A 22151-nucleotide genomic window follows, 5' to 3' on the forward strand; every position below is an offset into this window, starting at 1 on the left:
TGTGTGTGTGTGTGTGTGTGTGTGTTCATACCTCATAGAGACAAGTCTGGTGGAAGGGCTGCCCACAGCGAGGGTCATTACACACCTGATCAGGGATGGCAGCTTCAAGTCGATATGAATAGCAGATGCCACACTCAAGGTTGAAACTCTACACGGACAGAGAGCAGTGAATGTGCATGTGCAGCATGCTTGTTGGCACAAACTGTCCTCACACACACTAAAGCACACACACTCCACACGTCACCCCGTAACTCCTTTCTCCCTGCTCATCGTTGCATTTTGGTGTAATGAGTAACTCCTGTTTTCTTTGGGGTTTTTCCTGCAGCTATCCATTAAAAGAGACGATGTCAGAGGAAAGAAAAAAAAACCAAAAATCAACATCTGGTCAACTCAACTTTTTTGCACTCCTCTGAATGTTAATGAAGCGGAGGCATTAATCACCGCGGCGACAGCGGATAAACACGACACCCTTTCAACCCATCCGGAGAGAGGGGAGGGGAGAAAAACGAGGGCTTTAAAAAAAAAAAAAGAAGAAAAAAAAAAAAAAAGAGAGAGACAAATGGTTTTTCGTGATTAAAGCGGTTTGATAGTGCAGAGAATTCTGCCATCTTTGTTATTCTAATGATCTTATCTGTAAACAACCCAATTAAAGGAGAATCGGAGCCCACCTCTAAGAAAAACAAAACACACAAAGAAAAATGCGGAAAGAAACGGGAAAATAAGCAGCAGTGTATGTCCGCCCCCTTAGAACTCTGAGCTCAAACAGGAGAATGTATGCAGAGATGTAAACACACACACACACACACACACACACACACACACACACACACAGATGAAGGGACACGTTTGAAATGGAAAATGGGGCAACTATGTGACATACAGATTTTTCGTGGGTGGCAGGTGATGGGAATTCGATCTCCAAAACATCCCGGAGGTTGTGCAAGACGCTGGAGTCCGGGTTCCTGCCAGCAGACCACAGACAGCTCCTTCACACACTAATTAACCACATGCAAATGAGCCTGCAAAGACACTGGGGGATGATTAGGAGACTTTCACTACTGCTATATAAAATGTAAGAAAAAAAAAATAGCAGGAACATTTGAGCTGCCTCAGACTGTACAGTGGTGGAGGGGAATTTACTGAGATGTGTGTCATGCAGGGAGGCAAATGTTAAAACCTGGGGTGAAATTTAAATCTGTACCCAGCTTCATTTGGAAATGACTTTTTTCCCTTCTTCCCCTGAGTGTTAATCAAATGGTTCTCTGCTCTCTGTGCAGGGATCCACTTAGACACTGATAATGCTCCTGGATGTAAAGATAAAAAGAATTGGAGTTTGAATGGCAGATATGCTCACAAATAATAAAGAAAAGACCAAAACCAACTATTAAAACACGGATGACACTTTGTTATGGACACGGTGGAAAAGCTGCAAACACCACAGATGAGTTGTTCTTGTGTTTTACCCTTTCGTAGTACACATGCTTGTATAAAACATGGGCACATGGTGACAGTGGGAAGAAAAAACTCCCTTTTAGCAAGAAGAACTGGGGGGAGCGAGACAGGACAAAAATGTTGGCAAAACGAAGTAGGTGGGTCCTGAGATAACCTTTTCTCAGCTTTGAGGTGACTGAAGTGACTGCCAGTGACAGCACAGGATACCGGGGACCGACATGACCTGGTAGGAAATCAGGAACCAGAGCCTGGAAGGTGGGAAAAGTGGTCGGTCCATTGAGGCAGTAGTGAAAGACACCTTATGGGCAATTTTCTCATCTGGGAGTTTCACAGAATGCAGTTTTGTCACATATTCACGCTGGAACAACTACTCCATGGTGTCTGCAGCTGTGTGTCTACTTCCACAACAGACAAGAGGGCCTAAGTTCAAATACATAATCTAATATTTTTGTAGACGAGGCCTCAGGCCTGTGTGCTGTTTGGTGAAGGGCAGGTACCATTCAGGGAGTTCCTCTGAGCTTTTTTATCTAAAAACAGCTCACTGCTCTGAGAGTGGCTCAAAATGCTCTCTGTGCAGGTCAAAGATAATGAGCCAAAGGATGCTAAATCTAAGAAAGATAGATAGATGGTGCAGACGTGGATGAGAATGCTCTGCAGGTCCAGAATGTGCTCTTCATTCACAGCGGTTTTTGATAGGAACCACAACACTTGCTTATTATTTATAGTTAAATAATAAGTAAGTGTTGTGCAAGTATTGATGGGTTTGCTTTTTTCCATTTGATTTGTTGACAGTAATGCAAAAATCATATCATAGTACATCACATTATAATGTGATGTACTATGACATCCACCATATTCTTCAGAAAGTGTGTGACATTCAGAGCTCAATTTCTGCTCAAAGAGATTCTGCTGAATTAGCATGTGAAAGCTCAGTGACTGAGAAAACCTTACCACAAGTGCATGTTAGCGTTTAGCTTATTCCTCAGCGGAGTCACCACTGAAACAAAACACAAGAAATCATGTGGAATTGGATGGAAATCAGAATACTAATAACAGCCTTAAATTAGATCTGCAGTCACATTTCAAGCAGCTTCAGATACACTATCACTGTATATAAGGCCTTGGAAAATTAGACTTCCTTTTAAAAAAATAAAAAAAAAAAGCACTCTGCATATCCTCAAACAACATCTCTTATTGGACAAAGGCCCAGATCAGCACAGACAGCGGCGTCACCGCTGTTAGATATGAACCATGGTTGCTTGTGCCGTTCCACAGGGGAGCTTTGTCTCCGTGCAGCGCTCATCACTCTCGCTGTTTGTTATTCCTACATGCAAAAAGCAATATTTCTATGCGACCCCCTGTATTTGAGGGTCGCTGCCTGCCTCCCGTCTTGGTGGCTGAAGTGTGCGTGTGTTTAATATCTTTTGAGTTGCATTGCTAGGCAACAGGCTAGGAGTCGCGTGACCTTGGGTTTACAGAAACAATGGCCGACAATTGACGGGGACTTAAATAGAAAGCTGGAGCCCGAGCTCGCCTGCTGACTGGCTCTGGTGTTGCTGCACTGGGAATGAAGATGTGCCACTCTGGAAGCAGATCCTCTGACACAACAACGCACAACAGTCAACACAACCAGAGATGTGTGGAGAGCAAAAAAAAAGTGCTATTTTCTTTCACAGCTCGTAGCTTCTCACCGATCTGATCTGAATAACGACAGAATTTAGACTTTATTGCCTCATCTGATCCTCAGCTGCTACGTTATTGTGTGAAGACAGGCAGGATGCACAGGCCTCAGGAAGATCCCATTTATGAAACTACTACTTTGTTTTTTAATTGAACTCATTTAAGTTAAAGTCCAAGAAGCAATGCTTGAACGTGGGCGTCTTAGTGACTGTCACATGCATGTCACCTGATAACTGTGTATTTCCCATACTGTATCATTGTCAGTTAGTTTTGGGGTTATAATACTGCAGATGAGCTCTTGCGCTGCCTGCAAACACACTTTGACTCCCAGGTCATACCCACCATGCTCTGCTCCTAGCAGGCAGCATTCTGGCAGCATCTTTGGGTGTCCGGGATCCACCTCTACTTTGATGGAGACGTTGTTTCCTGCACACATACACACAGATCCACTTATAAAGACCAGTGGGTAGTTAGGTGGTTGTAATATTTGGCTGTATTATGGTCTGTGAAGCTGCATCAAGATCTGCTGATGTGTGGAGCAGTACCAATGGCGATCCGCCTCGTGGTGTCTGAGCGACATGGTTTTTCCGGTTCCAGAATCCAGGTCTTGCTATCAATCTCATCCAGAACATCCCAGAACTCTGACAGGGACTCCAAAACCAGCAGGAACTGGCTGTGGAGCTGCTCCAGAGTGCTCTAATAAACCAGACCAGAAGAATTATACTGCTGTAAGAGCAGTTAGTTTGATACAACTAGCTTCTATTATCACAGGTCCCAGTCTGACCTGCTAACTATGAGCACTCCTTACTGCTTACATTTGATTATTAGCAACCAGGTGCTGATAATCAAATGCACTTAGGAAGTATGAGCACTGTAGAAGCAGAGGTTTTTGACAGTTTGCAGGTCTGAAGCATCCAGGTCATCCCAGCAAAATTACAAATGTTGAGTAATTAAAAAAATAAAATAAAAAAACCCTGAAAAGCAGCATTTGGACATTCATCTATCGCAGAGACGTAGAGTCAAATGTGAGCCCATCTGAGACCAAGGTAGAGATGTGTGACTGTAATGCAGAGCCCCATGTTTGGCAAAAACCTAACACAGCACGCAAGCACAGGCAGGAGGGGGATGATTTGGGTATTCTAGATAAGTATTCTAGAGTCAAATGTGAGGCCATCTGTCAGGCCGCTAAAGCTCGTGTCAAGAAACAAGACAATGATCCCAAGCACAGCAGCACATTTACAACAGAATGGCTGAAGAGAAAAGAAAAGAAAAGAATCACGATGTTGCAACGGCCCAGTCAAAGTCCAGAGATGTCGTGGTGGGACCTTAAGAGATCTGTGTATAAATGAATGTCTGCAAACCTCAATGAGCTGAAGCAATGCTATGAAGAGGAGCAGGTCAACATTCCTCAACAATGATGTGAGACACTGACTCTGCCTTAGAAAATGATTTCTTTAGGTTATTGCTGCTAAAGTGGCTCTACAAGCTAATGGTGGAGTGGAGTTTTTCACATGGCTGGAGCACGGCTCGTGCATCATTCCTGTCCTAGTTTTTTTTTTCTATCTTTATCATATCTGTAAGATTATAATGATTTATTAGTGAGCTTGAGATATATTAGTGGGGTAAATAGGAACTAGCTGCCATTTCTAATACATGTTCAAAATAAAAATGAGTGGGACCGAGCTTAAATCAATCTCAGAAAAAAAACATTTAAAATCTCCTAGGCAGTTCCAACAATTTTACAATATTCAGTTAAGATATAACTAGAATACTTAAACTAGTTATATCTGTAAGCAGGTACCTGTAAACAGTTAACACAGAGTTCTTATTGGACAAATTGTTTGGTTTTCAAAGTCAGTGACACAGGGCAGGTTTTTAATATGCCATTTCAAAAGGTTAATAATTACATATAATGTTTTTAATGCCAAAGCAAATGCACAGAAGACATTTGCTGCCATGTTTCATTTGAAAATTAAAGTGAACTCAAAGTGTAGACAGCAAATGGACAGTGAGTGAAGACTGTATAAACTTGAGGTGCACACACATGGTTACACACACACAGAAGAGAAAGGGAGGCTGATAGAGGTGTGGGAGAGCAATACAGATGGAATGAGAAGGAAAAAATTAGAGGAAAAAATGAACCAAAAATTATGGGTCATTGTGCCAGCACAGTGCACACAATTAAGCATCGTCCAGGTGCCGAGAGCCTCAGCAATTACAGCCCAATTAATGCCAGTGGTATGATTACGGTTACAGCTCAGGATAACTGCGCTAGACCCAGTTCAGAAGGAGAAAAAAAAGAAAAAAAAGGAAGAAGAGCTGGTAATTGAATTCCTGCTGCATCTGAGAAGAGAACACGCGTAAGAGTGGCAAACTGTAGGAAAGTATAAAAGAGAGTGAGTCTGAGCTGAGATTTGCTCTTTGGCCATCTCAATCAGTCCTCTTTATCTATTTATGACTGACCTCAATTTGACTCCTAAAAGCAGCCAGGTTGAAATTATTCACTTCTCTTTACTTGGATGCTGTTAAATTTTACTGTCTTTAACCCCCTTTTTACAATTTCTTTTATTTGTTCACTATTGTAATTTCTTTCACTCTGTAATTTTATAGAATTGCAAAAGGATGCCGTCAACGTGACATTTTACTGAGAATGGATGTGAGCATGTTGCCAGCATGAACATTTTCTTCTATGGAACAATGGACAAATTATTATTATTCTTATTATTATTTTAAATCGCTCATTATATGTAATGTTATTTACATGTGATCTTCAGATTTTACAACTTCATAGATAAACGAAAGGAGTATGACCACTCACAGACGAGGGAAGCAAGTAAGATTGACTGTCCATCTAGAACAGGGGTGTCAAACTCAAATACACAGTGGGCCAAAATTCAAAACTTGAACAAAGTCACGGGCTAACGTTAATATTTACTGGGGGGGAAATTTTTTTTATATATATATATATATATATAATGAAGTCCTCACCCTATCACTAAGCTCGTGACCAAAGGTGAGTATAAGAACATAGACGTATCCAGTACAGTATCCACATCACCCCAATAAGTTTGTCAACTATTTTACCTCCTTTTCCTAAGGCTGTGCTTTGTATAGGTAAGGTAGTACTGCTTTTACAGATATAAGCAGACAGGCTATAGCAGACAGCTCTCCCGTTGGTAATTTGAGTCACTGAACATAACCGTACATACCTGCTGTCATTACGTGATAACTTAGCAATCCACAAATCTGACCAAATACAGTTACTTCTGGCTCCAAAGAGCCAACATGGCAGCAGCCAAAACACACAGACAATATACATATATTTAAAAAAGGATGTAGGTTAGGTATGCAAGTAATAAACCTACATACCTGTGGTTTCAAAAAGACTTCTGTCCCATAGAAGTGACGAGGTTGAACTTGACCTCTGTAAACACTTTAATGATGAGTTTATTCATTGGGTCACTTCTTCCAGGTCATAGTGAATAAACAATGAGTCAGTTTACTAAATTTTAGTCATTGTAAGTATTAGAGATATAGAGATATATGAAAATTAGTTCAGAACTAATGGGTAATGCCAAGGTGCCTATAGAGTACATGGTCTGAACCAACTAGGACTGCAACTTTTCAATTTATTATACAATAAGCAATCACCAACATTTAACAGCAAGTTTGTATTTTCATGCAAGGATGTGTATTCAGGAGGGGCTTTTTGGGTCCACTGCTTAGCCAGTCACACATAGAACTTCCATCATCTCTCATGCTTGTACTTTTTGGTCGTTAGAAAAAGAAAAAAAAAAACAAAAGAAAAAACACACACACACACACAAACCATTGTATAGCCTTCAAGCACACAAAAACTGCATACACACCAAGGTTCCACACAAATGCACAGAGTGGCACGTCTTGGCCCTGCAACAGAGCAGGCAATAATTACTCATTCAAATGAACATGTCAGGACTGCCGACAGACAAGCCCTTCCCCCCACCACACACACCCTTCACACATCAGACAAAAACACACTTGCCACAGATGCAAGCGCACATACACAAGCATATACACACACTTCATGTTGCAGTGTGGGAGAGATCCATCAACGGCCCAGCAGGCAGACAGGCTCCATACGGTAGCGCTGTTCTAAGCTGGTCCTCACTGTACGCCTGCCATGTATCAGCTCGCCAACACAGACACACACACACACGCCCATGCATTAGCATCTCTCTCCTCACATTCTCTGTCGCTGGTGTTTCCTCTCTCTGATTGACATAACGCATTTCACAGCTCCTTTTTTGTCACTCTCCAAACATCCTCAGTCCTGAGGTCTAAAAGTCAAACTGGTCTTTACAAAAGTGCACATCAAATTGGCACAAAGGACGTGCAATGTCGAGATACAGAGTGCCACCGTATTTTTTTTAACGATGGATTAAGTGACTGTTTGCGTAAAAAAAAAAAAAAAAAAAAATCAAAACATGCGTGCGTGCGTGCGTGCGTGTGTGAGTGTGTGTGTGTGTGTGTGTGTGTGAGAGGGAGAGAATGAGCAACATCCGACTCCGAGGCAGTGATAAAAAGCAGCATCAGAGTGAAAGAAGAAAGACGGCAAACAACAATAATGAGGAGCCAAAGAAATACAAAGAGTCCACAGCTGGTTTTACATCAAAGCACTTTTATGCCAATTATAGTGGACTAAATTTGAGGGGCTGAAAGAAAACGTCTTAATAGAGCAGGTGGAGATGTGTTTTGTCAAATTATGCAATATGCAGCCGAAGATGAGTCAAGTGGATCAGTGTAGTCCTTAATCAGAGTTTGAGTCTCCGAGAGCCTCAATACATTACAGTACAAAACTCTGACAACAATAAAGAATTTCTAAAATATCAATTACAAAAACACTGACACACACACACACACACGGCATGTAAAAGCCCGATTCTTGTGACATTACACAGTCACATAAGTTATTCACAGGACTCTATGAATCCCTGTAAAAAACTAAGTAGACCACATAATTCAATAGCTTATAGAACCAATTTAATACCAATATCGATTCATCAATCCATCCATTTTTTCTGGGGCGGGTCGTGGGGACAGCAGCCTAAGAACAGAAGCCCAAACCTCCTTCTCAATGGCCACCTCCTCCAGTTTATCCAGGGGGGCACCAAGGCATTCCCAGGCCAGCCGAGAGATATAATCTCTCACACGTGTCCTGGGTTTGCTCCAGGGCCCTTCTCCCAGTGTGAAATGCCCAGAATACCGCGCCCAGGGGGCATCCTTGTTACATGCCGGAACCACCTCAACTGGCTCCTTTCGATGCCTCTCGGATGGCCCAACTTCCTCACCCCATCTCTAAGGGAGAGGTCAGCCACCCTTTGGAGAAAGCTCATTTCCACATACATCAACCGGTAAATCAAGAGCTTCGCTTCCATAAAAATTATCAACAGAATCGGTGACAAAGGGGAGCCCTGGTGGAGTCTAACACCCACCGGGAACGAGTCCAACTTATTGTGGCTATGTGGCCCAAGCTCTTGCAATGGTTGTACACCAAACACATGTAGACTGCTTGGACAAACTCCCATGCACCCAAGTATCCTCGACAGGGTAAAGCAGCATTAACATTTTCTGTATGACTTTATCAACCTCTCAAATTGCTGTAAAAGAATTTTGTCCTACTTATGCTTACCGCATTTCTTCAGTTCATGGAGGTTTGTGGATATGAATGCACGACTCCTTTAAGATAAGTTGAGTGTAAGTCTGGACTTTGACCATTGCAAAATCATTGCAACAGCTTGATACTTTTCTTCTTCAGCCATTCTGTTGTAGATGTACTGCTGTGTTTGGGATCATTTCCCTGTTGCATCACTGAATCTTAGCCAAACTTTAGCTGTCAGTCACACATTTGAATCTAAAATCCTTAGAGATATACAGTTCATAATTTACTCAAAAATGAGAAGGTGCTCAGGTGCAGTGGCTGCAAAATGAACCCAAATCATCAACTACTCAACCACCACCAAAACCAAACAGCATATGAGCACAAACATGGCGCTGTGCATTATGAACAAACATCTCCTCTTTAATGTCTTCCAATGTCCAGAGACCACTGTTTCAGAGGTCTCTACTTTGTTCAGATGCAAATTTGCAACCCTAAGCAATGTTGCTTAGGGTTTTTGTTTATTTGTTTTGGGGGTTTTTTTGGGGGGGGGGGGTTTACAAAGAATTTATTTTACAAAAAATGAGAAAAGAGTTCTCTTGGCAACCCTCCCAACAAGCCAATCTTGTTCTGACTTTCCCTAACAGTACTGTCATTAATTTTAACACGTTAAATGAGGCCTCAGAGTCTGAGGTGTATCTCAAGTTTTGTTTTTACAATTTCTCTGACCACTGCGTGATGTGACTTTCAGGTAAATCCTGGGACGATCACGAATGTATCAAAAGTTCTGTTTCTATAAAGGTGGCCAATACTTGTTGATGATCAATTAATTGAGCATTGATTAGAAACACCTGGCTGCTACTCACCCTCTTAATTTCTATGAAAGCAGTAAAGGTGTGCTTAGTTTTTCCTCAGGAATGCATCCTGTGAAAAACTGTTTTTAAAATACTGTAACTGGATGTTTATTACAGGCTTTAATGCCTGGTTCACGGTTCCAGCACTACTTCTACAAGTGCATGCTCAGTCCACTGTCAGCGAAACCTTACTATCGTAAAACTAAATGTGACTGTTATATGGATTCATGCACGAATAATACTGCACTTGAGTTTTAGAAAGCATAACAATGAGGGGGCAGCAAAATCCAAAGAAAGTTCACTTGGTTGTTTTTTTTATATTCATTTTTAACAGTTAGTTGTACATTGGTGTAATAAATAGGGCATATTACTTAGTGCTTGCACATTGAGTTTGACTGGCTTAATTTATCTGTGCACATTTACAGACGTTACACAGTTCCTGGGTTTTATTAGAATTATTTTTTACATGAAAAAAATTGGGGATGTGTCATCCGCACGTTTATTCTAATCCAGTAGTGGGTACGCAGTAGTCTGGGATTTCACAATCTTTTACTGAGAATGTAAATCTTCAGTAATTTTAGTATCTGCAAACTTCAAGATCTTTTGCCACAAAGTAAGAATGGGTGGATGAATTATACTAAAATTAAATAAAAAGCATGAAATTTAAAAAAAAACAAAAAAACATTACACCCTGAGGTTTAACCAAACATTTTTAATGCATTATGGTGTATCCTTAGCAGAGATTTAATCCTAGTTCATCTTGCCTGAAATCACGAGAATGTTAGAATTTGTGAAATGTATTGAGAATTCATTTAAGATGGGTTTTTATTTTAAAACAAACTTTAATATTTGACCCTCAAACTAGCATTTTAAGGTTTAATCTGATGTCAGTATGAATTCTTGTGGTATTGCTTTTTAAGTCAGCTTTCACTGACTTCATACATTTAAAATATTGGGAGTTTTTTTTTTTTTTTGATGTGTCAGATATTTGTTGTGAGTTAAATCTTTTAGATGATATGTTTCTGAAACAAAGGTCGAAAGTGTGACATATAGCAATCTAGTAGCATTTGACATTCACTGAACAGAAGTAAAACCTCTTTAGACAGACACTGTGTGCAGCTGTGTATATTCACTTACCTGTGCTGTCCAGTTTATAGCTAGTGGCACTGGCAGGTCAGCTGAGCATTCAGGAGTCTCTGCAGGATGCTGTGTGTTAAGAAGATGGGGTAATACTGCGGCATATATTAAGACTTCATTAAAATAAAAAAGCAAAGTGATCTCCGAATTCTGATTAAAAAATGTGCATCAGGAAGTTGGGCATCATAGTTTAGCAATTAGGCTTAAACTGGGATTTCTCAACATGCTAGAAAAGTCTGCTATAATAGGTCAATAGCCTCTTATAATTAACATTAACAGCCACCCTGTATTTATTTAAAACAGTCTTGTTATTAAGACTTTATTGGCTCAACTTTTTAAAGAGCTGAAAAATACATTTTGGTCAATATATATGAGCAGCTCTTTTTTTTTTTTCCCCTGTTCACCTTCAGCATCATACTACTCTGTCCTCATCCTCTCTCACTCCCCTGCCTTCCAAGCCTCCATGCGTCCGTGCCAGTGCTGCCTCCTCCCTGGCTGTGCCTGGTGAGGGATGACCTGGCGCTGGATTTGGCGGAGGCAGCTGGAACACAGGGAGGACTTGGAGCTGTTTTTTTACAGTGCCAAAAAGTTGAGGAGGGCCAGGTAGGCAGGTGGGCACAGAGTGGGGTACCACCACCCTCCTTTGTCCCTGGTGGATGTCATCTGGGCTTAGCTAAGCACCAGCTCACCATGATATCCACCCACCATGCCCAGAATATGCTTCCCCACTCTGACTTACAAAAAGTAAAACATTCACTTGAAAAGTTTTAAGTAATTCTGCTGTCAAAATCTCAAAATTAAACAATTAAAAGAACAAAAACAACCCTTATTCTATGTGTGGAAGATAAGCTCCAGAGCTCACTTCTTCAAGTATGCATTATGTAACCTATTTTTAAAGGATGAAATATTTTTTGTTGACAGTGTCTGACAGGACAGGATTTCTAGGCGCAGCCAAGTGGCGGAGGGCTTTCACTTCGGTGGCCTCAGAATCTCATCTCTGCTTTTTGCAGATGATGTGGTTCTGTTGGCTTCATCGGGTGATGGCCTCCAGTTCACACTGGAACGGTTCGCAGCCGAGTGTGAAGCAGCGGGAATGAGGATCAGCACCTCCAAATCTGAGGCCATGGTTCTCAGCCGGAAAAGGGTGGAGTGCCCACTCCGGGTCGGGGATGAGTTCCTGCCCCAAGTGGAGGAGTTCAAGTATCTCGGGGTCTTGTTCGCGAGTGATGGGAGAAGGGAGCCGGAGATCGACAGACGGATTGGGGCTGCAGCTGCAGTAATGCGGACGCTGCACCGGTCCGTCGTGGTGAAGAGGGAGCTGAGTGTAAAAGCGAAGCTCTCAATTTACCGGTCGATCTACGTCCCTACCCTCACCTATGGCCACGAGCTGTGGGTAGTGACCGAAAGAACAAGATCGCGGATACAAGCGGCAGAAATGAGCTTCCTCCGAAGGGTGGCTGGCCTCTCCCTTAGAGATAGGGTGAGAAGTTCGGCCATCCGGGAGGGGCTCAGAGTAGAGCAGCTGCTGCTCCACATCGAAAGGAGCCAGCTGAGGTGGTTCAGGCATCTGACAAGGATGCCCCCTGGGCGCCTCCTGGGTGAGGTGTTCCAGGCATGTCCCACCGGGAGGAGGCCCCGGGGCAGACCCAGGACACGCTGGAGAGATTATATCTCTCGGCTGGCCTGGGAACGCCTTGGTATTCCCCCGGATAAGCTGGAGGAGGTGGCTGGGGAGAGGGAGGTCTGGGCCTCTTTGCTTAGGCTGCTGCCCCCGCGACCCGGACCCGGACAAAGCGGATGAAGATGGATGGATGGATGGACGGACAGTGTCTGAATTATAAATTGTAATGTAAAGCAAAAACAAAATCTGCGTCTGCACACCGCTTTGGTTGCATCCTTAGGTTTACCTCTTTCATCTGGTTTAAAGCCAAAGAAATCCCAAATTGGCGACTTTATATTCTTTAGTGCTGTCAGCGTTAACGTGCCGTCATCACTGAACCGATGATATACTGACATGGATTAATTGTTAACGCGATTTACAATTAACCCATCTGGGGTGCAGACTGAGTCAAAATCCTTGAAACGTCTCTGTCAACGTTTTTCGGGCAGTTTGTCCAAAGTTTGTTCATTCTGCGCTCCAGATGGTTTGAGCGCGTTAAAAATTTTTAACCGCGTTAATTGTGATGACCACGGTTAAGCCGCATTAACGCTGACAGCTTCTTTTTTTTTGTGGGGGGGAAATTAGTTCGTCCGTGTTTGGACTTCTGTGTTGTAAACACGCAAATCAGTCCGTGCATGATAACATTGCTCTGCCCATCAAAAAGTCTGCGCATCCACGAATATATCGCTCTGTGATTGTTGGACTGACGATTTCTGGTTGGAAAATTTTTACATATTGCCCAACCCTACACTAGTGAGCAGCACTGTGCTGACTTTAATTAATTTACAGATGCAACCTATGCAGCGCTCGTTTAAATTTCCACTTTGGCGATGCATGATGACATTTAAATTTCTCCTTTATCCTGATTTCAAAAATAAATTGTCTCATTATTTTTCAAAGTTCAACTTGTTTTTTAAAAGTTTAGCGTTTTAAAACCAGATCTCACCAACTTTACCAGAAAGATCAATCTTACTGGACGAGCAGAGGAGAACTGCACGTCTCATTTCTGCAAGTAGTTCATTAGTCTGGGACTAAGATATCACAAATCATGCTTTCAGATAGTGAGGCTTTTCTGCTCGAGCAGTCACAGCAAACTCAGAGTCAATCACAGGGAGCTACAAACGAAACGAAAAGAACATTTCCATGATCAGAAATCAAGAATGCAGCCTTACTACTGTAAAGCTTACAATCAACCAGAATCATCACATGTACCTGTGACGAAATGTCATTAAGTGTCGTTTTATATGGAAATTCCACAGCCACAGCCTTCCACAGCCTGCGTTTAGGTTAACCTACACTGGGCAGAGGTTTTGTGTATCGCTTTCAATAGCAGCGCAGAGACAGCAGCTATGCAGATGAGTGTGGGTGTACTGATTTTCTCTATGCATAGAAGAAGGTTTTCCATCACGCTGGGGTTATGTGGAGATATTTTATCTGTGCTACGTCTCAGTCACAGCGGGTTATCGTGTCTCTCCACACCCTCTCCAGTTTGACCCAGATTTAGGGGCACAGATGTAAATCACTGATTTGCCATCAGCAAAGTGAACAACCCCACATGCATTTGGTGAAGTTGGCCTGTTTGGATTTGGATTGGCTGTAGGTCAACATCAAGTTGTAGAGTATTCCATTTGATGATGAATAATTTTTTTAGTGTGGAAAATGATCCAGTCCTTACGGTAAACTGTGTGTTTCTCAGTGTGCACAATGAGAGTGCGCCTTACCTTAGACTTGAGTTTAACAGTGAGGATGTGCTGCCTTCCAGCGGAGTCCTCCGCTTTCAGTCTCAACATTCGGAACTCTGTGTCAATGAAGAGCAGCCTGAAGATGGACACGCACAAAGCACATGCCATAAATCAACCTCTATTCATAGAGAAGGGCACACGCAACACTGTAACCTGACAGCAGCCATCATCCGTCATTAATCACAGCTGCAGAGAGCAATATTGAGACATAAACTCTACCTTGAGATTTATCACTCTGGGTACCAACACAGTGACATTACATCAGACTGCAACTCTGGAGTCATGGCCTACAACTATGGATCATTTTCTGCTAATCTGTGGTCCTCTGCAGCAAACTGTGGCCACAGTAACCTGACATGACACATAAAGTCCTGGCCCATACCTTAGTGTGCCATCCTGTAAGTTATTTTGCCAATTCACCCTGTTAATAAACAGTTGACTAGTCATCTTACCATAATGATGTTCACATATATTTGTATTAACCACTAAATACAGAATGAAAATAATTTTTTAAGTGCCACTAGCTTGGCAAAACCTGTCTGTCTGGTGGGTTTTTGCCAGTAAAAACAAACGAAACACAGTTTGTTTCAGCACAGAACCTGGTAACTGCATCTGCTGGATAAGAATATTGGGTCTCCCTGCTTCTTGGAGAATTCCATCTATGGATATGATTTATGAGGAACTTCTGGGTATTAAAAACAAAACAAAACAAGGAAGACAAAATAGATGGTGGGCAAAAATGAACTGTGACCCCTTTTGCACAGGTATATGATCCATCCATTCATGGTTTCTGACATGGGATGAATCTTAAAATGCAACTGATGGCCATTTCCATTATTTTTTGTCATTTTATTTTCTCTTTGTAAAAGTTCCCAAAAATAAAGTAAAAAAAAGAAAAGAATGAAATTTAGCTGAGTCCTGCTAGTCCCAGACCCACCTATCAACCAGCGTTAGCAAAGAAGGTAGTTTTATATTAGCATTAGCATTAGTGAGCTAAAAAGAAAACATACAAGACAAAAAATACATTACATAACAATTACGTTGCACATTCTCAGTCTTATGCACGAACACATTATTTTTATTGAACAAATAATTTATAGTAATTATCCCATAAATAAAGTTAATAATGTTCGTATATACTTTAGTATTTAATAAAAATATGCAGGTAATTAAGACGGAGACAACATTTATTAATTAATGTTTTAGTTATTATATGAATAATGTTAATAAAAATTCATTAGCTGACAGAAACAAACCTCAGCCAACACCAGTTTATCCAGAGGAATAACATGACGCTAACATTAGCGTGGCTTTAGCAGTTACAGCAGTGGGAGGAAGCTCTCAGAAAACGATGCGTCTCTGGATGACCTTAGGCTGAGATGTTTTTCAGCCTGAATCAACTTGTAAATCAGACCTTCTCCTTCCTGAGCTAATTATAACCTATTGAGGTTAAGGACACAACACTGATGTGGCTGGAGCATTCGCCAACACTGCTGTCAGATTTACTGCTCCTTCTGCTGCTCCAGCACACTGTAAAGGAGTCAGTTCCTCCCCCTCGCCAGACCAACTCCAGTCTACTGAGACCCAAAGATAAAAGACTGATCCGAGACAAAGGATTTGAACAGTCCTCCTCCAGATTTACAGTACATTACGACGGGCGCTCTATGCCGAGGCTGACATGGCTGTATATCAGCTGAGGATTTATGGAGTGTGTTAGAGAGGACTGATGTGAACATTGTGCTCAGGGAATGACACGCGCGCACACACACACACTTAGGGAAGTGATGGAATGATGGGAGACGGTGTCCGATGGGCCCGACTCATAAAAGCGTCTGCTTGCTCACTCACTTTCAATCAAACGCCGGAGTAGGTCGTCCGTGCTTTACTGCAATATGCTCACTAACATCTATGCATACAGGCACCCAATGTCACCATCGAGCTAGTCTGACAAAGCCACAATTTATGTTTTGTGTGAACCAAAAATCGGTGCTACCTGCTGAAACAATCTAGCCAAAGTATTGAATTGAAAGGCACTACTCTGACTATTTCATATCCTGCACTTTTACCAAAAGGACAGTCATAAAATACCGATTGCTGATGATGAAAGTGACTGGTGTCCGAAAGAACAATTCAATGGATAACAAGTGGAATCATTAAAATCAAGTGCCAGTGAGTTACAGAAGGCATGAACAAAAGAATGACCGTCTGTGAAAAAGGAAAACCTCTCAATGTTTTTACTTTTGATATCAGAGTAACCCACGATCGATCCCTTTCTACAGCTCTCAGTCTCGTAGGCTTGATGGAACTCAACTTAACAACCATTATAGGCACCTTGAATTAAAATGAATCTTTTACATTTTACTATTTTACCTGTACAACTATCTACATCTACAGTACTGTGCAAAAGTCTTGGTCAGCCTTCTTTTTTTTAATATCTCACAAAATGCCAGCAAAGTTTTTTTTAAGTCACCTTGAGTCCTCCAGTCTTTGGCTACTTTTTCACCCATTTTTAGCCAAGTACCTGACCACTGAACTAGGAATCATTCAAGTACAAGAAAAATGGTACATCCAGGGATAAAATAAAATAAAAATTAATTACGCAGCAGTCCTAAAACAATAGATGAACAGCATCTGAAAGTCATATCCTTAAGAAACAAAAAATAAACCTACCAGCAGCGACCTGATACAGGACCTGACAGACACATCTGGCCCTCCTGTTTATCCATCTACTATTTACTGAACCTTCACTCGGTCAAGTAGCAGTTCTTAAAGAAGGGACAAAGAAAAAAAGGCTGACTGTGTACCGAATTACAAAAGAACTAAACTGAAAACAAGTGGTGACAGGTCGTATGGAGTTATGAATCCAAATTTGACATTTCTGGTTCAAATCACTATCAGGTTGTGGGGAGGAGGTCAGAAGAGGTGCAACTGTGAGTGTCTGCAGCCTCTAAAACAAGCTGTGTCATGGTGTGGAACTACATTTCAGCCAGTGGTCTGGGAATGTTGTCAAAACTGATGGAATTATCCGATGGAATAACCCAGAAAAGTACTGTCAGATTTTGATCCACAATGCAATACAATCTACAGAGCGCATGTTTGGCAGCAGACCACAATCCAAAGCACACAGCAAAAGCACACCTGGATAGAAAAACATCAGTCTGGCCTCCCCAGAGGTAGAACCTCAACATTTGTACAATAGTGTTGAACGCAGCTAACACCCAAAGAACTTTGGAATATCACACTATACAATTTTTAAAGACAGAGAAAAAAAAATTAAAGCAAGAAATACTTAACTACTAAATATCTGTTTGTGTTTGTTTTTTAATTTAATGCTTATTCAAGAATGTTGGAAAACCACTCTACTTCAAAATCTACTTCACAAGTTCTAGTAGTGTGCAATGCAAGTACATAGTATTCATGAGAAACCACTGAAGTATGTTTTCTCTGATGTGGTGCATGCAAAGAGTTATTAGAAAGAAGTGAGGCTGGCACAGCAGCAAATTTGCCATTGGATATTTAAGCTGTAAAACAGAAATTCAAAAAACATCAAAGATTATTGCTAAAGTTGACTTTTGCTGTATAAATCTGGCAGAATGTACAGAGATAATCTAGATCAGGGGTGTCAAACTCTGGCCCGCGGGCCAAATTTGGCCTAATTACATTTGGCCCGCGAAGCCATACCAAATTACTATTAGAGCTGGGCTACTGGTATTATACAGCTAATATATATATTGTTTAGTATTAAGCTTTGCTTGTTCCACATTCAGTTTTTCAGCAAAACGTGTTTGAGTCCATAAGAAAAGATTCATTCTTATATCTAGAGGAATAAATATATTTCAATAAATATTAACGTTAGCCCGCGACTTTGTTCCAGTTTTGAATTTTGGCCCACTGTGTATTTGTATCTGTAGATTTGTATCTGTAACAAATCTGACCAGTATACAGTATAAGAAAAAGAACTTGTAATTTTGGTTTCTTGACAAAGAATATCAGGAGGGAGAAAAAAAATCATTGGTGCATTGCTAAAACACATTTCCAGCTCCTCTCCTCTGGGGTTTCACACCCCGTATAGCAGGGACTAGCTGCCGCCCCTACTTGGCCATGATGGAAACAGCGTGACAGTCAGATGTCCTGCTGGGAAGACTGATGAGAGCATCCCATTTGCAACTCCACACTTCCAGACAGCGCACACCACGCACATCAGTGTGTGCGCATGTGTCTGATTTTTTTTTTAATATGGGAGTGCGTGTTGACAAAGTGATTCATGAATGGTGAGATCAACACATATGTAATGCTTGTGTGCGCTGCATCAGAAACACACATGCAAAACGATGGCATGCACAAGAATGAAGAATGGATAGAGAACGATGTAAGGCGTACAAAAATAAATAAATACTACTACTAATAATAAATACACCAACTTTAATAAGATAGAAGCCACTACCTGCTTTACACTTTAACTGTGCTATTCAGGGCATTCTCATTACTTACAGCAACCCCAGATAACAACATTGTGTAATTTTACAGAGCAGGATTTTACATGCACTTTATTAGCTGGCCTGATAATGTAACAAAAACAGATGAAACCGTGCGCCCCCCCAGCTCCAGCCCATCAGAAGCTTGCCGATGTATCTGGCCTCAGAAGAGCAGCAACGCAGTGTGACCGCATGATAATACTGAGATAAGAAGAGACGGCGCTCTGCACATCCACCAAGAGGCTGTGAACATCGAGTGCCAGCTGTGCCCATAATGAGCCCTGCAGCTTCTAGGGCCACGTTTGGAGGCCTCCGAGTGATGGCAGCTGACCTACTTGACCTCATTTTCCATTAATTAACACATGGTTTGCCATCTCCAGCCAATTAAGATGACCACACTCTCAAAATGCACAAATGGAGACACATGGAGAGAGACAGAGCTGCTCACTTACCTGGCCCAATCAGCAGACAGAATTACAGCTGAAAACCCCTGGTGGCTATTAGCACGGCCCGTACCAATTAAGACGCTAAGCGAATCTCGAGTGCTTTGGAGATTGAGGCCCACTGTGTATAATGCCTCCTAACCGTAACACGACACTGAAAATGATGTTGGTCCCATTTCAGCATAAAGCATACCTTCACCCCCCCCCACACTCCTATTAAAACCTGAGAGTCTTCAATTAGAGCCATTTGCATTTCGCTAATATCATAATTGTAGCTCCGGTCATTAATAGGAAAGTAGAAAATGAGTGTAGTAGTCAAGGCTTAATCCGAGCTGGGGGAGAATAGATATCTTTCTCCTAACCGCCGCCGCCACCTCCTCCTCCTCCTCGTTCTCTCCTGATGAGCGGAGAAAACGGTATTAGCCAGACCCGTCAGCGCACGTGGGCTGAGTGTTATTAAATGTGACCTGGATTTAACTATAACTCAATAACTAAAAATAAGGAAGTCATTAAGAGCCATTTGTTAATGTAGAACTGTGTTGTTGTAGGCTCTCCAATCAGTTTACGCTGCTGAAGAAAGGGGGGGTGCTCTATACAGCCTTTTAAAGCAGTGGGGGTTTCTGCTCATATATGCACCACAATAAGTTAATCCTGCCCCTGGGGAAAACGCAGAAAACTAAAAATACATATATCAAAGCTTTGACAGAGGAACAGGAGAGCCACCGAGTTGATACGTGGAGCTCCATCAGCAAGCAATTCCACAGGCAAATTACTACCACAGTATCCTGGGACCATGTAAGTGGGGAATGGAACCATGTTACTACATTGTTCATTAAGAGAAAATAACTTGTTTGATTATGGCTTGATATTCTCAAAGCTAATTTCAACATTGCGTGGGGATTGAATCTGCACTATTTTAGCTTGATGATCACACCCACAGCTTTAGGATCAGCACATGCACCTACAGACTTCCATAACATTATCTGATCAATCTCATGGAGGTCATCCTGATTGCAAATGCTAAAAGTGACAGAGGGTTTACTCCCAGCGTATGAACATGACTGTGCCTGAGCAAGCCTGACCTACAAAATCCAGTTCTCCTCAGACTAGCGGGACCACTGCATAAACTCACAGGGCACACTTAAGCATACAGTGCCCTGAACCACTTTTAGATGTGGGTCCAGGAATGGTTCCATTAAATGAGGCGGTGTGACTGCAGTGCTTCTACGACTAAGACTGCTTGTGAAAACAACTGTTAAGTAATTAATAAACCTATAAGTCATGGGAGGACAGTGTGCAGTAAAAATAGCCAATAAATAAACCATAAAATTCATAAACCACAAACCTCTTTGTGCTGTGCGAGACAGAGAGCGGGCGATCAGAGAGAGAAGCTGAGCCTGACCATAAGGCTGGATGCATTTCACAGCAAGTGCTTATTTGGATTACACTCATTTTGATTGCTTTAATAAAGTACGCCTTTTTAAACTTGTAAGAACGTGTAACTATAGTAACTGGCTGGTTCTGGTTAGACTTAGTCTGATGATGACGTAACAACTAACTGAATGTCAGTTTCTTCTAAATTTTAAGACATGAGAAAGAATGATAATTGTTTCAGCGAGTATGAAGAAACGCATACTAACTATTAGAATATACACAGGTGAGCGGTAACAGTGGCATGTAAAGGCCTGATGTTTTGGTAAGAAAACAGTTGCAGTGCAATGAAAAAGTATTTTGCATCTTCCTAGTTCCTTAGTTGTTTTGCACATTTCTTTCACTTAAATCTTTCAGATCAAACAAATTATATTAGTCAAAGATAAAGTAAGAAAAATACAAAATGCAGTTTTACGTGATTATTACAGGAAAAGAAAAACAGCTATCCAAACCTAACTGGCCCTGTGCGGAAAAAGTAATTTCCACACCATTGTTAAATGATGAATTAACAGTGATTAACCACACTTTTTGGAAAGCTGAGTTCACTTCCACTTGCTACACCCAGGCCTGATTACTGCCAGACCTGTTGAATCAAGAAATCGCTTAAATAGAAACTGTCTGATAAAGTGAAGCAGACTAAAACATCTCACAAAGAAACACATGCCAGGATCTAAAGAAACGGGGAAACAAAGTCACTGACCTCCGTTGGTCTGGAAAGGGTTACAAAGCCAATTTAACCTCCTAGGACCTGGCGTCCACATATGTGGACATCACATTTTGGTTACTTTAGACCAAAATACTCAATTTTGCTCTACAAGGGCCAGATATCCACTTACAAGGACATTATACTGCTACTGTTCTATCAAAATTTTAAATGAATATCCTCATATATGGCTCTCATTTTTCTTAGAAACTAAAATTAGGTTAAAAAAAAAACAACAACTGCTAATTCAGCCCAAATATCAAAGAGAAATTAAAAATACATGCTGTGGAAGAGTTCGGGTCTTAGGAGGTTAAAGGATTTGGGCCTCCAGCAATGGCCAGTCTACCAAAATTACTCCAAGAGAGCATTGACGACTCATCCAGGAGACAAAAGAACCCAGAACGACATCTAAAGAACTTCAGGCCTCACTGCCTATGTTAAGTTCAATGTTCATAATTTAACAATAAGAAAGAGAAAGGTCAAAAATGGCATCCTTGGGAGAGTACCAAGGCAAAAACCACTGCTGACTAAAAGGAACACAAAGTTTCTCATTTGCCAAACAATATTTTGATGATCCCCAAGACTTTGGGGGAAATGTCCTGTGGACTGACCAGACAAAATCTGAACTTTCTGGAAGGCTATGTTATATCTAGTGTAAAAAACAGAACATATCAACAGTCAAACATGGTGGTGGTGGTATGATGGTCTGGCGCTATTTTGCTGCTTCAGAACTTGTATGAGTTGCCATAACTGAGGGAACCATGAATTCTAGTCAGTACCAGAAAATCTTGAAGGAGAATGTCCAGCCATCAGTTTGAGCTCTGAAATTCAAAAGCACTGATCCAGGAGGACAAAACAAACAAAACAAACAGAAGGTCCATCTCAGACTAAGTCAGAAAAGAGCAAAAATGTCTGATTGTGCCACTTTTGTTACCA

General features: G+C 41.5%; 1 protein-coding gene across 1 annotated transcript in view; it reads right to left on the reverse strand.

Moving 5' to 3' along the window:
• Positions 1-22151, reverse strand: part of fancl (FA complementation group L) — a 31280-nt gene that overhangs the window by 3819 nt on the left and 5310 nt on the right. The window contains exons 6-12 of the mRNA XM_005935307.3: positions 14143-14239; positions 10762-10830; positions 3678-3828; positions 3475-3558; positions 2404-2449; positions 881-962; positions 32-148 (exon numbers count right to left, since the gene is read on the reverse strand). Of these exons, the coding sequence (XP_005935369.1) occupies positions 32-148; positions 881-962; positions 2404-2449; positions 3475-3558; positions 3678-3828; positions 10762-10830; positions 14143-14239 (646 nt within the window). The remainder of the gene's footprint in view (positions 1-31; positions 149-880; positions 963-2403; positions 2450-3474; positions 3559-3677; positions 3829-10761; positions 10831-14142; positions 14240-22151) is intronic.

This window comes from Haplochromis burtoni, unplaced genomic scaffold (genome assembly GCF_018398535.1).
Source record: "Haplochromis burtoni strain Fernald_Lab_line unplaced genomic scaffold, NCSU_Asbu1 Contig_196, whole genome shotgun sequence".
NCBI lineage: Eukaryota > Metazoa > Chordata > Actinopteri > Cichliformes > Cichlidae > Haplochromis > Haplochromis burtoni.